We start from the raw sequence: 24471 nt of genomic DNA on the forward strand, positions 1-24471 counted from the left end.
GCTAATTGTATGTTAAGTGTTTGAAAGTGTTTCCAAGTGGATGTAAATGAAGAAATAGTCCTGAAGTAGCAGCTTGAGTAGTGAGATGTCACAGTATGATGAAGTGAGCGTGCTTGCAGTAATAAATAACAAAGACTTTCCTTAAAAGGGGGAGTAAACATGCTAGATCTACTTTTAGTCCATGACAAATCTCAAATATAAGACAAACAACACACACACATGAAGATTCGTGGGATTGTTTTAGACAGCATGAAGAGAACAAAGTGAAGCAGAGAACCACAACAAAACTGTGGAGAAGTTCTGAATGTTCTCTGCAGGGCGGAGTCGCTTGAGTGTTTGCGTGTTGACACAACATGAGGACATGTCAGCTGATTTATCCACACACAACTTTGCCTTTGCCATGAGCGACTCTTCTCACAGCGCGCCGCTTGTGCAAGGTGTCGAGCTGCGGATGGAATTCCCCTTCCATCACATACTGGGAATGATGGGAAAAAACTGGCCTGAGAGCCTCCTCCATACATCCCCCCCCCCCACACACACACACACACACACATTATGAGAAGACTATGCAGTGGTGTGTGAGCACAGCGAACCCCGCCCTCTTGATTTTGTTGTCATTGACGATCGGCTAATGATGAACAGATGACTCTGTGTGTGTGTGTGTGTGTGTGTGTGTGTGAACACAAATGAAACACACGCAATGGTACGCAACAATGGTGCTGTAAAAGAAACGATCAATTTGCTTTAAACGCTTTAGAACTGTTCTCAGTCTCAATGTGTGTCAAAGCAGACTTCGCTGCGTCGTGCACGTGCGCTCAGATGATGTCACGGTTCTGGAAGCCGACCCCTCCTTAGAGACCACGTCAAACATTTCAGCAAACATCTGGACCAGTGCTTCCAGAACCCGGGAATTGGTTTCACTGGAGGCCCACTGGTGTGTCTGCAGCTGGTTGGTGGGTTCTACTTGTCTGGTTCTGCTGGTTCTGCCTTTGGTTGGCTGTGACGGTTTCCGTGGCTTTTATGTGTTCTTGTGTGCGATTCTCATGGTTGTTGTGTTCCACTTGTTCATGTTCTATCTTTGTATGGTTGCCATGCTTTCATTGGTTACACTGCTTTAGTCGGTTCTACCCGGGGGCGCCGTAAAGGGGGGAAACGTTAGGACAAGGGCACATGACTGGCAGGGGCCCCGGTAAATACATTAGGTAAATCATTTTGCTTTCTGGTTGTGCTTTATTTTGAATCCAGTCAAAAACGATGAAAACAATCTCTTGTATTTCGACATGGACTGGTTTGGTCCACTACTACCTTCACGTGCTTCTTCGCTGCAGCTGTCTGGCGGCAAACGAAAAGGATGTCAATATGTGAGCCGTGTCGTGGAAATGAACCTGTTAGCTTAATGTCGACAATGAAGTAAGCTAACAGTGTTAGCATGTTGTGTAAGCCTACATCTCGCTCCTTTTTAAACATTTCATGAGCGCACGTAAATGTTTAGCATGTAATATGAAATCAGTTGTCTCTTGTCAAAAAAAAAAGTATTTTTATGATGACAGAAATTCAAACACAAATGACTTTTCATGATTCCAAACATTTTGGAATTTTCCAATTGAAATTACAGTGGATTGTTGGTGTTTCATTGGTTCCACTGGTTCAGACGGTGTAGTCAGTTCTAACTGCGTGTGGTTCTGATTGTGTCATCAGCTCCGGTGGCGTCCGGTTCCACTGTTCTGTCGCCCTACTAGTTTGCTTGGCACTTCATTGTCTGATTCAGCTTGTGTGGTTCTATCGGTGGTTTGTCTTGAGTCATCAAAGAGTAGTTGTTCATTTGTAGCATGGTTCTAGTTCCACTGGTGTTGACTTCTATAGGTTTTGTTGGTCCTGGGTGTGGTTCTACAGATTCTACTTGCGTATGGTTCTGTTGGTAATGGTTTTGCTGGCGTGTGTGGTTCCCATGGTTCTACTTGGAACAAAACACAAACAGTGAAACACTACTCAGCTGTGTGTGTGTGTGCTTTTCTGTTGATGAAATGCTGTGTAGTTCAGTTGGTTTTGTTGCTCCTGAGTGTGGTTCTACTTATACATGGTTCTGTTTGTGTGTGGTTCTAAAGGTTCTGGAACTGCACCTCCATCCATCATTAACATCTGATGTCCACAAAGTCACGACTAACAAGAGTTGACGTTTAAAGTCTGTCCAGAAGACTCAGAGCACTTTGTCATGATGGAGTCATGCAGAAAGACGAGTCCAGAACCACACCCTGAGAGGAGGAGGGGCAGGCTGGGACGGGGTCCGACTGAGGGCATGGAGGAAGGAGAGGAGACAAGATGAAGGAAATGTAACAAGGAGGAAAAAGATAAACGTTGTTCAGGACACGTTAGATTAGGACATGAGAGGACACCACCAAAGGACTCAGGAGATGTGGGTCCCGCCCAGAATGAGGGGATTTCTGCTGGTCCAGAAGTTGATGTAAGACGTCATGTCCAACATGCTGACTTTGCTTAAGCGTGCTGCCCCCTAGTGGGTACTACCATTGAGACGTGTGCGTTGTGTTAAGACGCTGAGGACCGCGTGGTTAGAATAAATAAAAATAGACTTTACTCTCAATGTACAAGGAGCCTCTAGGGCGACCAAACCAAGATGGCTTCCAGAGCCAAAATGAGCGTTCGAAGGTCTCACGTGACGTGCAAGGTCAGGTGTTGTCCGTGAAAACTTGTCCCAGGACGGCGAGCCGAGCTCTGAAAGGCTGAACAGGACATGACAGCAGGGGCGCCGTCTTCCTCTCGCCGGGCTTCAAAGCGATGCTCTCCGATTGGCCAGGCAGGGGGTCTTCCGCGTGCGGGGCGGGTTGACCCGACCGGTCGCCGAGCAGGATGTCGCGCAGCTCCTCGTGCTCGAGGGTGTGGCGGCTGCAGCAGTAGAGCGCCGCCGGGTCCAGCGGGTGGGCCTCCGTGTTGAAGATGTAGCCCCCCGCGCTCAGGACGCACCCCCCGTCCTCGCCGCCCTCCTCCCACGACTCGGCCCCGCCGCCGTGCAGGAAGTGAGCGGGGTCAAAGAGCAGATACAGGTACTTGATGGTCTCGGCCAGGAAGAAGGACTCCATCCTGTTGTCCAGCTGGTGGTCTCGCACGTCTTTCACCTGGAAGTGCAAATGACATCAGGTCAACGTCTGACTGAGGCCCCGCCCACCTCACTCACGCTTGCGTAGCCGCAGGGCGTCTTGGCGATCCTCTCGATGGACTCGAGGGCGTCTAGGCCGAGTTGCAGGTAGGTGTGGTCACCCGTGGCCCTGAACAGGTACATGGCGCTCTCAATCAGCTCTGCAAGCACAAACACGGCCGACGTATAGCAGCTAGCTGCCATTTTGGATGCTTGTTGACTGAACAGACCTGGTCTGAGCGGGTAGCCCTCCCTCTTGTCCACGGTGTGGCCCTGAGGGATGCTGTAGAACTCAGGTAGACCTCCAAACTGCCTCCACACGGAGTAGTAGTTCTGGAAGGTTCTAATTGCTCCGTCCAGGTTCCCCAGCAGAGACTGAATCAAACACGAGCGTTTGAAGCGTCGCTGTTCACTGAGCGCGTCAGTCACACTGTGTGGGCGTGGCTACCTGTAGACCGGGCCAGAAGGCCTCCAGAGACTGGAAGACGGGCATGGAGACGGTTCCTTTGTGCATGTGGACCCACAGGTACCAGTCATCAAAGCGGGTGTAGTTCTGAATGGCACGGTCGTACGCTGGGAAACAAACAAAACAGACTCGTCCGTCATTCCCACCGCCGCCGCTCGGCAGAACCGACCAGCGGGTCACATGACTCACCCTGAAACATGTGCAGCAGCTCCTCGTCCTGCAGCAAGATGGCGCCTTTCACGAGATATTCAAAGTAGGAGTCCACGCCAGCACCGATGCCGGCGTCCTGCGCCACCCACTTCCTGGTCACAATGTCGATGTGGTTGCCCACCTGAACGCAAGTAAGTACAGTGGAACGCCCCTGAGATTGTACAATTCATACTTAGAACAAAATGTCTCAATGTCCAAACCGCCGTCGTGTTCAGTTCAAGTTTGGCCCCAAAAGTTGTCAAGGAAAAAGCAAATAACGGAGCCGCACTTTCTGGTACATTTCCGCTTCGGCATTTGCACCCCCGCATATTCGTGGATTCAGTTTCTCTACTTTAAGTTGGAAAGAAACCTTTTTCTGCCACTTCCATAGTATGACGGAGTGTCAGGGCCACACTGGAAAAAATCTCAGATTTCCAGTCGTAAATTTACAAGAATAGAAGAAAAATGTACAAGAATGTCATAAATTCACGAGAATCGAGTTGCAAATGTATGAGAAGTCGTAAATTTACGAGAAAAGTCATAAAATAACAAGAAAATAAGTCGTAATATTACCAAAGGCCAAAGGTCATATAAGTCCCCCCTTTTCTTAGCTGTCTCAGGCAATGCCTGTAACATAAAGTTAGCGGGGTTTTTTGTAAATTTGCGACTTTATTCTCGAAATCTCAGATTATTTTAATACTCCGTCATAACAGGCATTGCCTGGGACAGCTATGAAAAGGGGGGACTTATGTGACCTTTGGCCTTGGGCGATAGTAATATTCCAACTTTTTTTTCTCATAAATTTCCAGATTTTTTTCTCGTGAATTTACAACTTTATTCTTGTAAATTTACTGCTTTTTGTCTCGTACATTCACGACTTTATTCTCATCAATGTGTCTTTTTTTTCCTTGTAAATCTATGACTTTTCTCGTAAATGTACGATTTTATTCTTGTAATATTCTGACTTTATTCTTGTAAATTCATGACTTTATTCTCGTAAATTTACAACTTTATTCTTGAAATCTCACATTATTTTAATACGCCGTCATAACAGGCATTCCAAATTTACGACTTTATTGTTGTAAATATATGTCTTTATTTCTCGTAAATGGATGACTTTTCTTTCTCGGAAATTTCTGACTTTATTCTGGTAAATGTATTTTTTCTCATGAATTTACAACTTTAAACTGTAAATTTACTGTTTTTGTCTTGTACATTTACGACTTTGTTCTTGTAAATTTATGACTTCATTCTTGTAATTGTATGTCTCTTTCTCGTAAATTTCCGACTTTATTCTTGTAAATTTACAACTTTTATTCTTGAAATCTCACATTATTTTAATACTCTGTCACAGCAATGAAAAATAACATTTGAAATTGATGTTGCGTAAGTGCACGTTTTGTCTTGTATATTTATGACAATACTGTACGCCTGTAACTGTTTAACGTGTAAAACGTGTTTCAGAACTGAGAGGCATAGAGTTTTAAGAAATGGACATTTTGGGTTTGTTATAAGTGCGTTTTTTCGCCATTTGCAGGGGTCAAGGAAGGTAACCCACACAAAAAGCGGGGATCTCCTCTGATCTAAAGGAGTGTTGATTGGTGGACAGAGACCGTTGGCTCGCTGGGGAGCGTGTACGTACGAGTCCGATGTCCGATCTGGTCTTCCAAAGTGCCCTCAGGGCCCGGCGAGCCGCGTCCTCAAACGTGGCGTCTCCGGTGAGTCGGCTAAGCGTGGCAAATTCCAGGATAAAGGTTCCCACGCCGGCGGTGCAGGTGACGGGCGTCTCAGTGGGACTGACGCCCCGCAGCAGGTTGACTGTGCCGTACGGCATTCCGGTGGGAGTCTGGAACGCTGGAAGACGGGAACAAGTCAGCCACGTTTGTTAGAAACAGTTGATATGTGTCGTACGAAAGTTGTGCAGGTGTGAAAATATCTATTACAGGTTTGTGTTAAGACACCAGGACTCCAAAGAAAGGTCAGACTGTTATTATAGCTGCTGGTGTCCCACAAGGATCAGGTCGAACACCACTGCTACTTTGCTTTTAACAAAGTTTTCACTTTTCTTAGCAGACGTGACCATGCTTGATGACAGATTTCTCTCACACAACATCATGAGTGTTCATCTACCAGGCAGCAGCTTCCTGGCAGCGTCCTCAGCCATCCTCAGAAGTGGACCAGAACACGGCCAGCCGGGCTCCAGCTGCATGCCGGCCTTGCCCGACAGCAGGTGGGCCGACAGCAGACCCCCCACCACTGGAGGAAGGACAAATTCAAAAGAGTACATCTGGTTTATCATGCGTAGGCTTCTTGAGAAAGGACCGCAGCTTGAAGACGATTGTCCGAGGGGGAGGGAGACACGTACCTCTGATGTTGGTCTCAAAGACGGATGCGTTGACATCGGTGTCGAAGTTGACAGTGTCTTGGAGGAGCGACGCCACACGCTGGAACTCTGTTTGGTTTCCCAGCACCTTTGCAGAAAGCCGTGTGGGTCAACTGAACAATGGAGCCAAACAGGAAGCAGGTTTTGTGTCTCACCAGCAGGGTGTCGAGCGCATCAATGAGCGTCAGCGAGAAACTGAAGCAGAAGAAGAGGAAGGTAATAACCGACAGAAAACAGCTGCTTAGAAGGCAACCTTTGACCCCACCTGCCCCAGGTGTCCTGGCCATCACAGGTGAGGGGGCGGAGCTCGTCGTAGGGGAAGGCGTTATCCAGGTAACTGTTGTAGGCGTGGTAGAACATGCCTTTGATTCGCTGCCTGAAAGGTTGAAAAGTTTTTTTTTATGAAGACGCCAAATAGTTTAAATGCACTCAACAACAACATGACAATATAATGCAAGCATGCGCCGTATATCGTTTATAACAAATGTAAAAGTCTGGTTTCAATAGTGACGTGAAGACTAGCCTGACGTCATGCATGTCCTGCTCTGTCAACTGATGACTCGCGGCCGCCGCGCTCACGACCCACAGAAGGAGCAAGAAGCGCACGGGCGTGTGCATGGCGACCGTCGGGATCACCGAGAGTGTCTAAAACGAAACGACACGAAAAGATATTGGGAGAAGGTTACAGGAAAACAGCGGTCACAGCTAAATGTCAGCAGGTGAGGTGAGCTAAGCTAAGCTAAGAGCACCGGCTGGCTTGTGTTGTCAGGCTGACAGGAACCGGAAAGTGACGACTGCGCGTGCGTCCTGCATGCTGATATGCGTTCAATGACTTCGTAAACGAGCGTTTGCGAACACAAGTCGGTTAACATTTTGGCGTTTTTATTGATTTAAACTTCTTCAACACATAATTGATATATTTAAACGCGTTCTTTTCCTCATACCTTTTATACAGTACACGCTAGTGACTATTCCATCTAACACTGTACTTTTTTTTGTTGTTGCTAACATAGTGCCTCTAGTGGTCATTACAGTCCTTCCATTCAACCATAACCTGTCCAGATAGGCAACTGGTGGGCATCTTGGACTGATCTGCAGTCAGTTGTGGATTGGTTGTGAACTGCAGCCTTGAGGCACCGATGCATGAAGCACTCCACCAGGGGTGGCCATTACGTCGATCGCGAGCTACTGGTAGACACCTAAACGTCACTTAGTAGTTGTCATATGACATCAGTCAGCTGACATTAAGCTCCCCTCCTGATTCGCGGCTGCTCCTCCGCAGCGTTTCATGCCACACAGGAAGATGCAACTTTCATCTTTATGATTGTGATCATGGATGAACTAACTCTGCTCTAAGATGTCTATATCTATAACTAAAGCTATCTGTTCACTTGTAGCGGCTAGTTACGTAGAAAAAAAGTGTATTGTTTACTGCCTTTGCTTGGCGTCATAAACTCTACTACAGAAATCAGTGTTTTCTACACGTTGGCTTCTTAAACTATTATTTCATGATGAAATTAAAAATGTGCCCATTGGTGAAACCTTTTCAATATGTTGTCTTGACTTCGGCTTCATTGTCTTTTGCATCATCATTTTCCATTCTTGTTTATGGCTAATGTTTGATAGCAAATGCTAACTGGATGTCATACATGAACTGTGTGCCCTAATGAACGTTCCATAGCTAATGTGACTGACATATTACCAGTACTCACTCACTAGTACACAACTATTTAGGAGTTATGTGGAATGATCTTTATTTCCATATTGAAGGGAATTATGATAGCAACTACTTTGATGACCTGGAAACTTTGAAAATGTGACTGTGAAATACTAATCATGAATATTTACAATAGAATTTCAGAGTTTACTGCTTACATTTTGTATATATTATATGTTTTATAGAAGAGGTAGATCATTTTGACTTGTACTTGCATGCTGAGAAAGTGCGTGCACTCCTGATATACATGTATAACCTACAGAAATACATACTCATTGTTTTTAAATAAATCTAGTAATTGTATACTTTCTATATTTATAGTAGGTAGATCTTTGGGACTTGGTCCTTTTAAAAGTAGCTCGCAGGCTAAAAAAGTGCGAGCACCCCTGTACAACACCAATAAAGTCCCTTCCCTTTTCAACAGCCAATGCTAATGTAACCTGCCCTGTTTCGCACTGCCCGCACCGGGGTTTTGAATACACGACCTTCGTAACGGGAGGCGAGGGCGCTGACCACGCGACTAAAAGCCAGACTGTCGGCCGAGTGTTCAGCGCAGGTCTTGAGGCAGATGGAGTGAGGTTTACCAACGTACACTCGCACAGCCTCGCAGGCTGGCATCCGTTACACCAGGTAGGCCCGTAACCAGGGGGCGTTCGAACGAACCCCCCCGCGGGCGACCAAAGGTCCGCTTGGTTAAAAAAAAAAAAAAAGCTGCTATCAAGGTGTGCAATTGTAACGGAGTGTAGATGTGCTGTGATAAATGATGGCAGAAGTGTTGCAACAGCGCCTGTTACTGGTGAATAGTGGCATTGTATTGTATTGTACTTCATTAATCCCACAGCAGGGAAATTCACTTGTTACAGCAGCAATAAGATACGCAAGTAAAGAATACATAGTGACTACAACATGGTTCAGGTGGTGCAGGTGTTGTAGAGCCTGATAGCGGTCGGTATGAAGGACCCGCGGAACCTCTCCTTCTTACACCGTGGGTGTAACAGTCTGCTGCTGAACGAGCTGCTAAGGGAACCCACAGTGTCATGTAGCGGGTGAGAGGTGTTGTCCATGATGGATGTCAGCTTAGCCAACATCCAGGCATGCATCCAGCATGTGCAAATTGCTGCAGGAAGTTGTTAACTGTTAGGAACTATGAGGAATGAGACATGGTGAGTCACGTTTTTGCACTGTCCGGGATATTTGGTGATTTAATGTTTACTGTGTGTTTATATTTTGTCATATACAATGTCATGTGCATTTGATAGTGTTCACTAACTGGAAAGAGCCAGTCTGCACTGTTGAGTGAAGTTTTATAGACTTTAATGCAGTTTCTTTGTTGAACTAACTTGTAGTCATTTATGTGTAATGTAGATGATCACCTGTCACTCCTCTGTAAAACTGTTGTTCCAGGTAATATTCTATGTCATTGTGACTATGTTGTTTTCAATACGCTGTTTCTACTTGTTGCTACTTTGCTAATGCTAATTGCTGGGCCTCATTTAGTATTGTACGCTGTGCAGCAGCAGCCATGTTGGCCACGTGAGATGTGTTCAGGGACATCATGCAAAAGAAGTTTGAAAGTGCTAACTTGTCCTGTATTGTAAATTGGATTACAAAATATTTCATTGTATTAATATCAGCACACCTGTGAGACAAATGATAAAATGTGAAGATAATAATGTGAAGGGGAATTAGAAAGGGTTCGCCAACCAATATACTATACCATCACAACCAATTGGAACACTTTTTGTTTTGTAAAATGGAATCCAAATTGCTGTAGAAAGTGCTCAGAACTGTATGAACTGGAATGAGACATGATTATCCCGTGACCAAAGTCGACGCTCACCTGTCCTGCATTAGTCACCTGCATTCCCCCACATCAAGTTGTGGACCGTCACACGATCCCGTTCACTTCCCCAACATCAGGGTCCTCCTTCAGTTGGCCTGTACCATCCCAGTAACATGGTGTGAATGTGAGCCAAGTGCCAGTACCTTGAAGCGTGTGAACACCTACATGAGGGCCAGTGTGACGCAACAGCGGCTGACCTCGCTGGCACTTCTCCACATTCACTACAAAAAGGTTATCAACCTGGCGGAAGTGGTGGACATATTTTCCAAGAAAGATGATGCTGAATGAGCGATAGGTAAGGCTGAAACACATTGTAGTGGTTCATATAGTGTAGGCCTGTGGAAATAGCATCCACCACTGAAGCCATGGCATGCTCAGTCGCCCAGTAAACTGATGAACTTATCTAAATAGGGCAAGCTGGATGTTGGCATTTTGCCCTTAAGCTTGTCATTTGGAGGAAATAACATTGTTGTTATGTCTGTCCAAAATATGCATCAGAAAAATGTTTTTTCGGGCTCCAAATGCTAAATTTTCCCTGCTGAAGGTCCGTTCACTCTGATTTTTGCACCCCCCGAAAAAAATCTGGTTGCGGGCCTGCCAGGGGTGTCAAACTGGTGCCATGGTGGGCCGAGACACTGCAGGTTTTCTTTGCAGCCAGTTACTAAAGCAGGTGATTTTAATGATCAACCCCTTCAGTTTGAGGGAAGGAGCTCATCAATTAAATCACCTGCTGAAGAAACTGGTTGGAGAGAAAACCTGCAGCGTCTCGGCCCTCCAGGGCACGAGTTTGACACATGTGCGTTACACTAACACAACCAGCAGGTTCGACTGCTCCTGAGAGGCAGTTGCCACAGCAACATATTGCACGTGGTCTTGGCAGTACAGTATTTGTATGGTTCACAGCTGTGCACGTCCGTACAAAAGAAGGTCTGTCACGATTGAACTCGGCCTGGTGGAAAGAGGAAGTCCAGATGCTTCCCGTTAGTAGTTTGCATGAAAGCAAATGAAGCAGGGAAGCTTTAAATAAGAGTGGCATGATGACACACACCGATGACAAGATGGAGAAAGTTCTTCTGGCTATCATCGCCGCATCAGGCAAGTCATCCTCATGACACGTCAGTGTTCCAAAAAGTAGAATAATTCTTCCATATTCCATGTCGCCATCTCCAGGTGTGTGTGTTGTGTGGTCTTGTGGTCAGCGCCGCTTCCATTTCATTTCCGAGCCAAAGAGCTGGAACGAGGCGTTGCTCCACTGCAGAGCACAGTATCACGACCTCGCGAGCGTGCACAGCAAGGAGGACGTGAAGGCCATGATGGACTCGATGGACCCCAGCGGAGTGCCCGATGGAGAACAGGTGAGAGCGTGCACGTGTGCCATCTTTGGACATCCTTGTCACGACCTCTGCGCGGCTCCTTGCAGCTCGCCTGGATTGGACTCTACGACGACAGGCTCAGCTGGACGTGGTCATCGTCAGGGCAACGTCTGGGCAAGAGCAGCAACTTCAGCAATTGGGCGGCCAAAGAACCGAACAGCAAGATGAACCGAGAACATTGTGTCGTCATGTACGATAACGGCTACTGGAATGACGCCAATTGTCATCAAAGTCGGCAGGCTGTCTGCGTTGAGAACTCAACAGGTGAGATCTCCCCAAGCGCCTGCTTTGGCTGTGCAAGTGTCGGCCGCTGGAGGTCGCCAGAGAGTCCGAATCACACTTGATAGCGCGGCCCGGGGCGTCCATTCCGTCCCAGCCCTTTTGCCTGTGCCAAAACTGCCTGCACTAGGTTAATCAAAATTCAAAAATAAAATACAAATATAGATATTTATATTTATATAGCGCGGAGGTTGTTTTTTAGCCGGCATTTACAGTATCTGTCTGTCTGTCAGTGTTAAATACCTTGACAGGTTCTGAATAGATTTGGGTGACATTTTCAGGAATTGTTGGAAATGGGATTATGGAAGAACTGATTACATTTTGGGGGTGTTCCAAAATTAAAAAATGTTCCCAAAATTCACACTTTTTTGTAAAACTGCTACTGCCATTACCTACTACTACCACGTTTCTCAACCGATTCAGACCGCTCCAAAGTCAAAATTTTCAACTCATTCGTTATCATGCTAGGTGGTAGCATGCTAACGTGAGCATGTTAGCATTCAAACCCTTCCATTGTGTGTTTTCACGGACAATGTAATGTAAATATGTTGATAAAATAACTTAGGACTAATATTTATGCTGTGAATCACAATATGGGGGGAACTATGGTGCTTGGCGGAGGTCTGCGCTCTGAGTGCTTTTCTAGCTATGTATTGTTCCTCCATCTTGGATAAGCGACAAGACATTCGTCAGGCACTGTACATGCTTAAGTGCAAGTGTAGAAGAAGTGTGCGATTTGGAGCACAGCCTCGGCTTATTAGTTTAACCACGTAAATAGTATTTATTGAATGAAGTCAGAGGTAAAGGCGTGTGTTTAGCTTACATACTTTATAGTCAGTGTTTCTCTAAGGTGGAACCCGATCCATTACAGGAGTGGCTATCCTCATCCTCAAAAACCTGACTTGGGCCGAAGCTCGGAATTTCTGCAGGAAGCATCGCTGGGATTTGGCTACCGTGTTCAACGAGGAGGATAATCGACGCATCATGCAGCAGCTTCATCGAGGACAAGAGGCTTGGATCGGCCTTTCCCGGGACTCGTGGAAGTGGTGTGACGGGAGTAACGTCACATCAGCGGCGTGGCAAACCGGGCAACCCGACAACAGGAGCGGGAATGAGTCGTGCGTGGCGGCTGATCTCAACAACACGTCTCAGTGGCACGACAGGGATTGCGATTCCCAACGAGCATTTATTTGCTATGACGGTACGAGACGCACGCTGGTGCTATTTAGTGCCTGCTAATGAAGCTAGCAGCTAGCTAACAGTCTTTACTAGCGGGTAACAGCTTAACATAAACATGGAAGAGAACTGAAAAATATGATACTAGCTATCGATGTACAGTATGCATCCATCCACATCACAGAAAGAACCTTAAGAGGAAAGTTCCCTGGTGGAGGTCAAATCAGTGATGCCGGTTCCAGGACGGAGCTAAAAGGTAGCTTGGTGTCGAATGAACGACTTCACAACTTCATATTTTATTTCCAGAGCTTCAGCCCAAGTCGAAGCGACTGGTGCGGGTGAGTGTGGTGCGCCAGAACTCCTCAGTGGACCTCAACGAGGCTGCGGTGGTGGAGGACATCTTGGAGCAGGTATAAAGCTCACTTTTACCCCAAGCATAACTTTCACCCGTCGCTTCATGCGTTGCTGTTGCGTTTTCGTCAGCTGGAGCGGCGTCTGCAGTGTGACGACTCCATCCCGCATATCAAGCTGAGCTGGATCCGCCAGTCGGATGGAAAAGTTTTCCATGAGAAGACCCCAACGACAGTACGCTAGCGCACTGCTTCTTCCACAGCCAACTCCTCCAGTGTATGGATGTATAGAATAGCTTGCTGAGATTAAAAAAGAAAATAAATAAAAATACAGGTTATTTTCAGGGCTGTCAACTTATTAAAAATGTTAAATTAATCACAGTTTTCATGTGAATTAATCATGATTAATCACCATTTGCAACCATGTGTGAAATGTGCCCCTTTTGACTGTATTTTATGACCAGGACATGACATGTATGTATTAACTGCTCCAAACAGCTGAAAGTCAGCTAAAACGCAGAGAGTCAAGCTAAAACGCAGCACACGTGTCTGCTTGCCTAATGCTAGTCTCTTTAATAGCAGCAGAACATATGAATCACACCCAATGTTGTTATTATCGGGGGTTGCCCTCGTAGACACCGAGTGTAGTGTAGTGTGTATTTGCTAGGATTTCCGAGCGTACTCAAATGCAACAAATTGGAACACGCAAGTAAACAGGTTGGCCGCGGCGCTCCGTCGCGGAAGTAGACGCCAGCGTCTTCGTCACACACAAGACTGCACGGGCGACGGCGCGCAGGGATACGGCGGGGGACAAATATAACGCCGAGCGATTTGTGAGTCTGATTTTTTTCGAGGAGGCATTTTGTGATGCAAACGTATTACTGTTTTGAACGCGTATTGTTTTGAGAAGCCAAACTGCTTACGTGTGAAACCCCAGCGACTACCTGGCTGGAACTACTTCTTCACCACCGAAATCCGACCGGAACTGGGTTTAGGAGGCCAAGTGGGGCGAGTCGCTGTTGGACTACACTGCTGAATGGGATGTCATGGAACTCCATGTCAAAAAATGCCAACTAACATAAGCAGCTGCGATTCATGAGGCTCACTAAGTGCCAGTAAGTTTGCTGCACAATGTAACACGTGAATCCGTCAAAATAACGTTTATAAATATTTTTTAAAGACATTTATAACGTCATCAGCGCATATTTACGCTTCTACGCCAGCTGTGTGGCAGGAGGAGGCTGAAGTGTGGCTGCGCTGCGTCACTAAACGTTACGGTAGTCTTGTGCGCATGTCAGTAACCATGGAGATCCGATGACAACAAGACACGGCGGCCATCGGCGAAGCTAAGCTCTGAGGAGAACCCCACTCGACGACGGTATGTTTTGATTTATTTATCCGTTTTAATTGTCATTCATAGAAATTGTGTTTAATTTAGTTGTTTGGTGGCGGCTGCCTGTTTGCTTACATAATATGGAGTTAAAACAGAAGCTTCGTGCTAGCTTGACGCTGCATAAAGTAAGTTAGAGCCGAGCAATTTATGAATGCACGTGTCGTTAATGTAAACACCCGTGGACTTATATGGACTATTTTGGCAACTGGTATGTTTGCTTGACAGGTGTATTCAGCAGCAGCTTTTGAAGGCGTTTGACAATATTTGTGTAAAGGATGGAGCCCATAATGGAGACCGACAGCGAGGAGCTGTCAGAAAGTGAAGACCACGAGGAGGAGGAGGAGAAGGAGGATGAAGAGGAGAAAGTCAAAGAGTCTCCTCCGAGTGAGTACCTGTGAGTTACTGCCAAAAACACACACTGCAACCTCACATGAGTTTAATTTAGTCTCGTGTGTAAAAAGAGTGCTTATAAGAGAGCGTCTGTCTGACGGGTTTAATGGGATGAAGTCTGCCTAGCAACAAGCGGAAATGCCACTACATTTTGGAGACGTCTAAGGCCAGGTGTCTCCAAGCAGGTCCGCCCCGCTCCTTCCCGACTCGTACAGGCAGAATTCCCCTGACGAGGTCCGCCTGTTGGCCATCGCCGACAACTTCCAGCGCCAGTATCGTCTTCTGTGTCCCGAGCGCAAGCCTCTGCTGCTCTGCCCCGTCAACGAATGCGGCGTCAAGGCAAGCGTGACCACGCCCCCGCCCGTTCCCGGTACCGCCGCCGTGCGTGACGCCTGTTTGTGTGTTTTGCAAGTAGAAGTTTGTGTCCACCACTCTGCGACCCACCATGACCATCCACCCGCAGCTGCTCAGCTGGGAAGGATGTGCCTCGTTTGTGGCCGACTTCCTGTCTCTGACTCCTCTGGAGCCGCCCGTGGAGCTGGTGAGCAACATGGCCCCTGCAGATCATAAAACAACTTTATTTGTCACTATTTCACACACACTGCTGGTGATTTAAAGATGTGAGCGTGTTCCAGCCCAGGTTCTTGTTCTCTGCGACCTCAGTGCTGCACAGTCAGACGGCAACGTGTTTCGAGTACGCCGCCGTCCTGTGCAGTCTTCTGCTGGGCGCCAACTACGACGCCTACTGCGTTAGCGGCTACGCTAGCAAGGAGATGTGCCTGCTGGACCGGAGCCTGGAAGAGTGCCACCTCATGGACACCGAGGCTAAGGTAGGCGTAGCGGCCTGCCGCTCCTCGGTGTGCGAGTGATCCAATGTGATGGTGTCGGCGTGCAGGTCGTGAGCGCCGAGGCGAAGGCCGAGAGTGAAACCGGGCTCAAACTTGAACGGGAGGTAAAGAGTCGCTTCTTGACCAATCAGGCTAAAAAGGAACAGGAGGAGACGGAGGCCAAAGCCAAGCCGCATGAGGTAAAATGACACAGGAAGTCTGAAATGGCGTTTAGTTAATCTCCCGCCTTCTCGGGCAGGAGGTTACCCAGCCGCCCGTCGACCCCCTGAACGGTCTGCGGGTCCACTGCTGGGTTCTGGTCCTGGCCGGGTGCCGCAGCGTCCAGGAGAATTTCTTCATCGACCCGCTCACGGGAAAGAGCTACGGCACCACGTACGACCACTTCCTGGGGGTGGAGAGCGTGTGGAACAACTTCAACTACTACGTCAACATGCAGGACTGCAAGGACGGCTGTGCTGTGAGTGCACAAGACCATCAGTGACCTGTTTGGAAACAGGAAATCATCTGTTCCATTGTCAAGCTGCACCCATCGTAAAATCTTGACTAGAAAAGCACCGGCAGAGCGCAGACCTCCTCCAAGCGCCATAGTTCCCCCCACATTGTGATTTACACCATAAATATTAGTCCTACGCTTATTTCATCTCCATATTTAGATTCCTTGACCATAAAAATACACAATGGAAGTGTTTGAATGACTTAAAGAACGCTAACGTGCTAATGTTAGCATGCTAACACCTAGCAATAATAGCGCGTGTTAGTGCCTACCTCTGAAATGTATAAAAATATATTCTGTGTCTGCCCATGAAAACGGATAAAAATGCTACTATGCTAAGGTTGGTATGCTGGCAATGCTAACATGCTGACATTAGCATGATAGCACAATGTACCGTGAAAGCTAAATATCTGACCTTTTTTTTTTTTTTTTTTTGGTGTTATATTCACAAATGCCGAAAATGGTCCTATTTCACAATGTTAAAGATTCCTTTAAAAAATTCCTGGATCCAGACAGGGCGATACGGATCACCGCCAAAATGTAATCAGTTCTTCCATATCCCATTTCCGACAATTCCTGAAAATGTCATCCAAATCCATTCAGAACTGTACAAGTTATTTTGAGCACAGACAAACAAAACATAAACGCCAGCGAAAACATAACCTGTTGAGGCCGTGTTTGTGTTTGTGCGTAGGAGCTGGTCTATGACCTTCATGACATCAGGCTGTGGGAGCCAGTCTTGTTCGGGGCCACCAGCAAGAGACAACTGTTTCTCAACGTTCTCAAGAGGAAGGAGATGAAGATGATGGGCATGACTTGGGTATGTGACTGCCCAAAATAGGACAGGAAGTAGATGCAACGATGAAGGGTGATGTGCTGCCGTGTGTGAAGGAGGAAGAGGAGGAGGAAGAGCAGGAGCTTGTGTATGAGATGCCAAGGTCCTGGGTCTCTTACATCAACATCACCAAACAAGGTAGCGGCTTTTGCCATACGTACAATGACCAACAATATACAATTATTAGTGGTAAGGCGTTCATTGACTGAGTTACACAGTGGAACCCTCTTATGGCGACAACCGGTTTACTGTATGTTGGCCAGCTCATCAAGCCCCGGCCAACCATGTTCTTCTTATTACTAAAAAGTGCTGAAGTGGACGCTGACATACACGGTCACCGCTTATGTCGAGATAAAATGGACTCGTTTATGTCGACATGTGTCGTAGTAGCGTTAATGTCATCACTCACAGAGACAGGGTCTATCTATACAGGCAGCCAATAAGGCTCACACAGGTACACTATCCTTGAGCACCATCTAGTGGTTCAAATGTCAATTACACCTCATTAAGGAAGGAAAAAAATGGTCTCAAAAAATGTCGATAACATCGATTATCGACAACAATTTGTAGCACAATTATCGACCAGCAAAATTTGTTATAGTGACAGTACTAGTTTTGGTAATGTCACTTAAATGACTTTACATTCATTACATTACATTAATGACAATGTAATACATTACATTTCATAAATACAGTTAAATAAATGAAATAAACAATAAAATACATCAAATTAAATTAAAAAAATAATACAATAAATTAAATAAATACAAAAATAAGTAAAATACATTGCATTGCATTGCATTACATTACGTTAATGAAAAAAAATGCCAGAAAATACATTTAATAAATACATTCAAATAAAATTAAACAATAAAACACATGACGTTATTAAAAAAAGACAATAAATAAATGTAATATATAAGTTTAATTAAATAAAATACACAATCAAATACATTAAATTACAAAAATACAGTTAAATAAATGTAATAAAGTTCAATAAAGTAAATATAATCCGTTCAATTACATTCATAAAAAAACGAACTAGAATCAAATACAAGTAATAAATCAAATGTAATGAAGTAAAATAAACAATAAAATAGATCAAATGAATACAATTACAGTGAATCAAATAAAACAGTCCAACCAAAGCTCCTGTGGCTGCACGGTGGTCTGTGAAGGGCCGTCCTAGTTTGTTGTTTTTATTGTGGCAAAAGTGAATCATCAAATGTGAGACAGCGGCCGGCGTGCCAAAACTCTGCTGTCTTATTGTGTCCGTTTATGCCGCATGATGGAAGACAAGGCGCTGCTTGTCCCTCAGACTTGGAGACACGCTGGCCAGGAAGCAGGAAGCTGACGCGCTACAAGAAAGCCGACCTGGAGACCTTTGCTGCTTACCTGCGGCTGGACGGGCTGGTGACCCGACTGACGGTCTACAAGGACGTGGACTGTGAGCGCACACGCTAACTACGGTACATGTTTGGATGAATGTGTGTGTAATGTGTGTGTGTGTGTGTGTGTGTGTACGCGCTGTAGGCACAGAGAAGGTGACGGTGAAAGAATGGTACCTGGACAGAAACGACCACCTGAAGGAGCGAGAAGTCAACGAGGTCACTGGCATCACCGTCGAGCGCTTCACGCCAGGACGACAGTTCCACCTCTTATGTAAACCAGCGCTGTTCTTCCCATGTTATCGACACTACTTGACTACCACCGCGTGTGTTGTCCACAGTCCACAGGTTCACATCCACGGCAATAGAGGGCGGCGAGCACGAGATGGAGTTCAGCGGCGTGCGTGTGGACGGTCTGGTGCGGCGCGTGGACACGCCGCAGGAAATGACGGAGACCTTCGAGGGCCGCGAGGACTTCCTCTACTACCGCCACGTCGTTTTCGAGCAACCCGTGGAGGCGGAAGACGACGACGACGTCGACCCCGAGCCGGAAGAGCGTCCCCTGCTGGTAAATGCGCTCAGTGGTCACTTCATTAGGTACACCTATCTAATGGGACACGAAAATATTATAAACGCAGGAAAAGATGAGTTAGTTACAATACAACCTCCAAAGTGGTAAGATCCAGAACACCGGTCAACGTCCAATTTCTTTGAATTACCAAAAAAAAAAATCCCTTCAGGAAATAACGTACAGTAATCCTTCGCCACTTTGCGCTTTGATTTTCACAGCCTCGCTGTATTAGTGTTTCTCAGAAAGATACAGCATCACGCTGTTGTATGGTTGAATACGGCCTCTATTTAAGCACATTTGCATTTTCAAGTGGCTATCCGTCCACCTTCTATGCCGCTTATCCTCATTCGGGTCGCGGGAGTATGATGGAGCCTATCCCAGCTGACTTAGGGCGAGAGGCGGGGTACACCCTGAACTGGTCGCCAGCCAATAGCAGGGCACATGTAGACCAACAATTCACTTAACGTGCATGTGGGAGGAGACCGGAGTACCCGCACGCACAGGGAGAACATGCAAACTCCACACAGAGATGCCCAACATGCTAACCACTCGGCTACCATGGATAAATGAAGTAAAATACAAATATAAGGCAACACACACGAGTACAAGTCTTATTTATGTCTTATTTTCTCTTATTGGGTAATAGGAGTGTAAAGGTGACTACAGGGGTGTTATTTCATGTTTAGAGGGCTCTAATAATGTTGAAAAGCGTATTTAGAAGGTGATAAACAGGTTTTGTATATCTTGTTTTCTCCTATTATGTCTACTATATTGGGTAATAGGAGTGTAAAGGTGACTACAGGGGTGTTATTTCATGTTTAGAGGGCTCTAATAATGTTAAAAAGCGTATTTAGAAGGTGGTAAACAGGTTTTGTATAGCTTGTTTTCTCCTATTATGTCTACTATATTGGGTAATAGGAGTGTAAAGGTGACTGTAGGGGTGTTATGTCATGTAGTGCATTCTCCTTCGTGTTTGTATGTGAAACAGAAAGTGGTGGAGCGCTTCCACAGGAACCCAAAGAAGGACGCCAACGATGACGTGGCCGAGCGAGTGTTCGTGTCCTTCCAGAGGAAGATAGAGGTGATGTACCACCTGGAGGAGAACAGGTTCGTACCGTGCGTGAGGACCTTCGTCAAACCGCGGGAGTCGCATGGCTTCAGGGCCGACATGGTCTCCGGCTTCCACGTACGTCGACGCCTCATCAGCGCCCCGACGAGCCACGGCGCCTGCATGTTGACCTCTGAAACCCGCGTGTGTAGGTGGACCCGGCTCAGAAAGCTCTGCACACGCTGGCACTGTACGACCTCTTCTCAGCGCTCATCAAGGCCGAGAAGGACGTCGAGCTACAGATCAGGAGGTCCAAGAGAGAGGTGAGGGGTCAAATTGGTTGTTTGTGATCACATGAGAGTGTCTCATTGTGTGAATCCCAACTGCAGAGAGTATTAGGCCTTATGACCTAAGAGTAATGAAACCAGAAGATCATAGCACTGACAAGGTATCTGTAGCAACTATCACGTCTCGTTGTGGTCGCTGCTGGATGCGGGGAATCCAGGATATAACTCCAATATAGCTCCAATAATTCAATGTCCACACAGATGATCACGTTGGAGTTAATATGTGTTTATTGCACACGAATGGAGAAAAAATGAAATCTATGTCCAGAAAGGCAAATGTTATGACAGGTTGAATAAATGAAGGGAGTGAAAGTGGTGCAATGACATGCATGAGTGTGTGGGTGGGCACTAAAAACTGTGACCTCCGTCACCCTAATTCCATGCACTGTCACTTCCACGTCTATAAGTACAGTGGTGTAACAAAGTGTTTGCCCCCTTCCTGATTTCTTTTTTTTTTTTTTTGCATGTTTGTCCCACTTAAATGTTTCAGGTCATCAAACAAATGTAAATATTAGTCAATGACAACACAACTCAACACAAAATGCACTTTTTAAATGAAACTTTTTGTTATTAAGGGAGAAAAAAAAATCCAAACCTACATGGCCCTGTGTGAAAAAGTGATTGCCCCCCCTGTTAAAACATGACTTAAGTGATTAATTGATTCTACAGTATCAGTGTGAAAAAGGCTATAAAGCCATTTTTAAAGCTTTGGGACTCCAGCCAACCACAGTGAGAGCCATTATCCACAAATGGTGAAAACATGGAACAGTGGTGAACCTTCCCAGAGGGGCCGGCCAATCAAACGACTCATCCAAGATGTCACAAAAGACCCCACAACAACATCCAAAGAAGTGCAGGCCTCACTTGCCTCAGTTAAGGTCAGTGTTCATGACTCCACCATAAGAAAGACGCTGGGCAAAAACGGCCTGCATGGCAGAGTTCCAAGACCAAAACCACTGCTGAACAAAAACAACATTAAGGCTCGTCCCAATTCTGCCAGAAAACATCTTGATGATCCCCAAGACCTTTGTGAAAATACTCTGTGGTCTGACAAGACAAAAGTTGAACTTTTTGGAAGGTGTGTGTCCCATTACATCTGGCGTAACTTTCAGAAAATTAACATCATAGCAACAGTAAAATGTGGTGGTGGTAGTGTGATGGTCTGAGGCTGTTTTGCTGCTTCAGGACCTGGAAGACTTGCTGTGATGAATGGAAGCATGAATTGTGCTGAAGGAGAATGTCCGGCCATCTGTTGGTGACCTCAAGCTGAAAGCAACTTGGGTTCTGCAGCAGGACAATGATCCAAAACACACCAGCAAGTCCACCTCTGAATGGATGAAGACTTTGGAGTGGTCTAGTCCAAGTCCTGACCTGAATCCTATTGAGATGCTGTGGCATGACCTTAAAAAGGAAACGCCTCCAATGTGGCTGAATGACAACAATTGTGTAAAATTCCTCCCCAGCGCTGGAAGAGACTCATTGCAAGTTATCACAAACGCTTGATTGCAGTTGTTGCTGCTAAGGGGGGCCAACCACTTATTAGCTTTAGGGGGCCATCACTTTTTCACACAGGACCATGTAGTTTTCCTCCCTTAATAATAAAAAGTTTCATTTCAAAAGTGCATTTTGTGTTGAGTTGTGTTGTCATTGACTAATATTTACATTTGTTTGATGATATGAAACATTTAAGTGTGACCAACATGCAAAACAATAAGAAATCAGGAAGAGTGCAAACACATGTTCACACCACTGTGTAGTGGCCAACCAATTGTAGCACTTCACAATTACCCCAAAACAAACCAGATGAAGCCCAAGCGAAGCATAAATGGCTCCTATGCATCCAAACAAATTGTCATCAACATACAGCTCACATCCACCAGGGGGCATGTTTGCATATATGCAATCTATGGATCACCTCTCAGGTGAGGATGAGGATGATGATGATGGTGATGGTGTGTGTGATGTCAGGTCAGAGACATCGTGTCCTGCAGAGAGCAGGAGGAGGCGGACATTCTTCTTCACTTCTCACCGTGGACCACCACTGGAGCTGCCAAGGCCCGCAAGCAAAGAGAGGAGATGGTTTGGTTCTGACACACTGTGTGACCACTGGAGAGTGGCTGTGACACAGAGCTCACCTCTTTTGGCCTAAATGAGCACCTTTATCTGGATCTGCACCACACACCACCAACTACCCTGGCACTGTGTGTGTGTGTGTGTGTGTTTTCAGGAGCGCGTGGCGGCCGAGGAGCAGAGGTGGTTGCATGAGAAGGAGAAGGACTACCTGGCCCCCTTCCTCATCCGACTGGGCAACATCGAGAACGTGAGCGCAGACAATGCGAGGTGCCTCTACGACGAGTGTCTGAGCGACTTCAAGGCGCGCATGGTCGTGCAGGCCAGACTCATCCAGGACCGCCACGACCAGGTACGTCACCCACATTTACACTTTAACGAGACCCACCGTCACCGACCCAACATGGAGTGGCCACTGTGTGTGCATGCGTTTGTGTGTGTGTGTGTGTTTGTGCGTGTGCAGGCGACTCAGGCGCTGCAGAAGAAACAACAGCACTACCAACACAACCAGCTCAACATGAGCCACCAGGAGGAGAAAGAGTACCAGGCCTTCTGCGCCGAGCACACCTTCCAAATACACATCGCCAACGAGCGCCTCAGCATGTACGTGCCTGCACACACACACACACACACACATACACACACACACACAGTGAATTATTAACAAGTGTGTTTGCAGGCACAAGAAATCGGTTGCTCAGAGGTACCGTGCACTGGATCAGAGGCTCAAACAAGACCCACGACTGGCACCTTACCTGCTCAGCTGAACGCTCACACGCTCTCACACACACTATTTACATCAGTGTTTACTTGATGTGTCACTGTGAGTACAATAAAGTTTGTAAAAGTGAAGTCCAGTTTATATGCCAAGACTACATCATGGACAACAACAACAGCCACAAAAAGGAGTAAAAGGGTGTAATGTGCATTCCAGGCCACTAGTTGGCCCAGTCTATGGTGTGACCTGTTTCCCAAGTTTATTAGTGTGTGTGTGTGAAGGCATAAACGAGAGGAATTAACTTAAAGTTCTTTGTAGAAAGGCGCTTTATGAAAGTAAGTACATTGACTTGTATTCATTTACAGCGTAGCCTTGGCACATCCAATATGGCGGCGACGTTGACGTATCGCAGCAGTGGACAGTCCCACTCGATGCGGCGTCTATCCTTGTCTGTGGGAGACACAGCAGGGTGGCACGAAGGAGATTGGCTGTAGAACGTTGTCAATCAGCCAGGACGCAGAAAACAATGGGGGGGTGCAGACAGACGAGCGAGGGAAGAGACACTTAACTTCCCATAATGCAGTTCTTCTTAAAGGGCCAGGCTCGGCCAGTAACAGCGTTCATAGCTGGACCAACACCAGCAGATGACATGGAAACAACAAGCAATGTGGATTCTGTGCCTTTCCTCTCTTCCTCCAGAGTCTGGGACCTTGATTTCCAAAGTGATGTGATGGTTTAGGTCGCTGTGTTGGAGGGATGTACAGCATCCGTTGATGGGGGGAGGTGGTTTGTCAGCTAGCTATGGTATACTAGCTGACATTGTAGGCTGTCAAAAGTTTCAAAAGTATGGATTAGAAGTTCCGCTGGCAGCTTAGTGTGTGTTTTGCTCACTTGTGAGCTGGATTGTAGTTCAGTTGCAGTATCGAAATAGCAGTTTCAACTAAATAAAAATGACGTGATCCCTAAACCAGATAGGGTGTCGCAACGGCTCACAAACCCGTGATAGCCTAGGTGGAGCAAACGCCTGTGATGGGGGACTCACTAAAACATGAACTTGAGTCAAGAAGCGTAGCAGGTGGGGAAGGGGAGCGTTTTCTACCCGTGTCCTAATGGGACCACTCCACCGGCCAGGGTCCCCAATCTCATAAAGGTCATACCTCACCCTGGTATCGTAAAAACTAAAAAGTCTTTCATCTCCTGCTTGTCACAAAGTTGTTGTTCCTAGTTTGGCTAACAGCAGTGTGCAAACGCCTAAGCAGAGAATCTGCAGAGTCCGTCCTCCCGGTTGTCCTTAGATGTGACAGGCAACTCAACAATATTGACTGCAACCCGCTGGGAAGGCCTCTCCACCGGGGCATGGTGTCGAGGAACTGGGGGCTTCTTCCTTTTGATATGCATAACACTGGTCACACCACGTCCCGATGTCACCATACGTCTCCGGGG

General features: G+C 46.5%; 3 protein-coding genes across 10 annotated transcripts; 2 read left to right on the top strand and 1 right to left on the bottom strand.

The window, feature by feature from the left end:
- Window positions 1–282: 282 nt before the first annotated feature.
- On the bottom strand, window positions 283–8537 carry edem2 (ER degradation enhancer, mannosidase alpha-like 2). 3 transcript variants are annotated; one of them, XM_054798992.1, is made up of 11 exons: window positions 8499–8537; window positions 6455–6565; window positions 6345–6384; window positions 6172–6277; window positions 5937–6062; window positions 5449–5660; window positions 3807–3948; window positions 3600–3724; window positions 3382–3526; window positions 3191–3312; window positions 283–3131 (listed from the first exon to the last, which is right to left on the bottom strand). In XM_054798992.1, exons 1-11 carry the CDS (start codon window positions 8522–8524, stop codon window positions 2685–2687), a joined length of 1602 nt encoding a protein of 533 aa, XP_054654967.1. In that variant the 5' UTR covers window positions 8525–8537; the 3' UTR covers window positions 283–2684. The 3 variants fall into 3 exon arrangements, with proteins under 3 accessions (XP_054654967.1, XP_054654972.1, XP_054654959.1); XM_054798997.1 differs by lacking the exon at window positions 8499–8537 and adding an exon at window positions 6718–6963; XM_054798984.1 differs by lacking the exon at window positions 8499–8537 and adding an exon at window positions 6713–6963 and having other exon boundaries at window positions 286–3131.
- LOC129194123 (macrophage mannose receptor 1-like) lies at window positions 2923–13266 on the top strand. Of its 6 annotated transcripts, none has more exons than XM_054799092.1 (8): window positions 2923–3958; window positions 5344–6908; window positions 10653–10844; window positions 10920–11104; window positions 11170–11386; window positions 12273–12602; window positions 12884–12987; window positions 13061–13266. In XM_054799092.1, the coding sequence occupies exons 3-8, from the start codon at window positions 10784–10786 to the stop codon at window positions 13169–13171; spliced, it is 1008 nt and encodes a 335-aa protein (XP_054655067.1). In that variant the 5' UTR covers window positions 2923–3958; window positions 5344–6908; window positions 10653–10783; the 3' UTR covers window positions 13172–13266. The 6 variants fall into 6 exon arrangements, with proteins under 6 accessions (XP_054655067.1, XP_054655055.1, XP_054655078.1 ...); XM_054799103.1 differs by lacking the exons at window positions 2923–3958; window positions 5344–6908 and adding exons at window positions 8621–9069; window positions 9761–10044; XM_054799080.1 differs by lacking the exons at window positions 2923–3958; window positions 5344–6908 and adding an exon at window positions 8194–8536.
- A 380-nt stretch (window positions 13267–13646) lies between these two features.
- On the top strand, window positions 13647–23196 carry ccdc135 (coiled-coil domain containing 135). Its single transcript, XM_054798163.1, has 18 exons — window positions 13647–14305; window positions 14546–14714; window positions 14896–15049; window positions 15126–15251; window positions 15346–15540; window positions 15606–15737; window positions 15797–16015; window positions 16746–16871; window positions 16943–17024; window positions 18205–18333; window positions 18420–18548; window positions 18616–18842; window positions 19834–20031; window positions 20106–20216; window positions 22209–22319; window positions 22468–22662; window positions 22774–22913; window positions 22990–23196. Exons 2-18 carry the CDS (start codon window positions 14596–14598, stop codon window positions 23075–23077), a joined length of 2481 nt encoding a protein of 826 aa, XP_054654138.1. The 5' UTR covers window positions 13647–14305; window positions 14546–14595; the 3' UTR covers window positions 23078–23196.
- The last annotated feature ends 1275 nt before the right edge of the window (window positions 23197–24471 follow it).

The sequence above is a fragment of the Dunckerocampus dactyliophorus genome, chromosome 1, assembly GCF_027744805.1.
Source record: "Dunckerocampus dactyliophorus isolate RoL2022-P2 chromosome 1, RoL_Ddac_1.1, whole genome shotgun sequence".
NCBI classification, from domain to species: Eukaryota; Metazoa; Chordata; class Actinopteri; order Syngnathiformes; family Syngnathidae; genus Dunckerocampus; species Dunckerocampus dactyliophorus.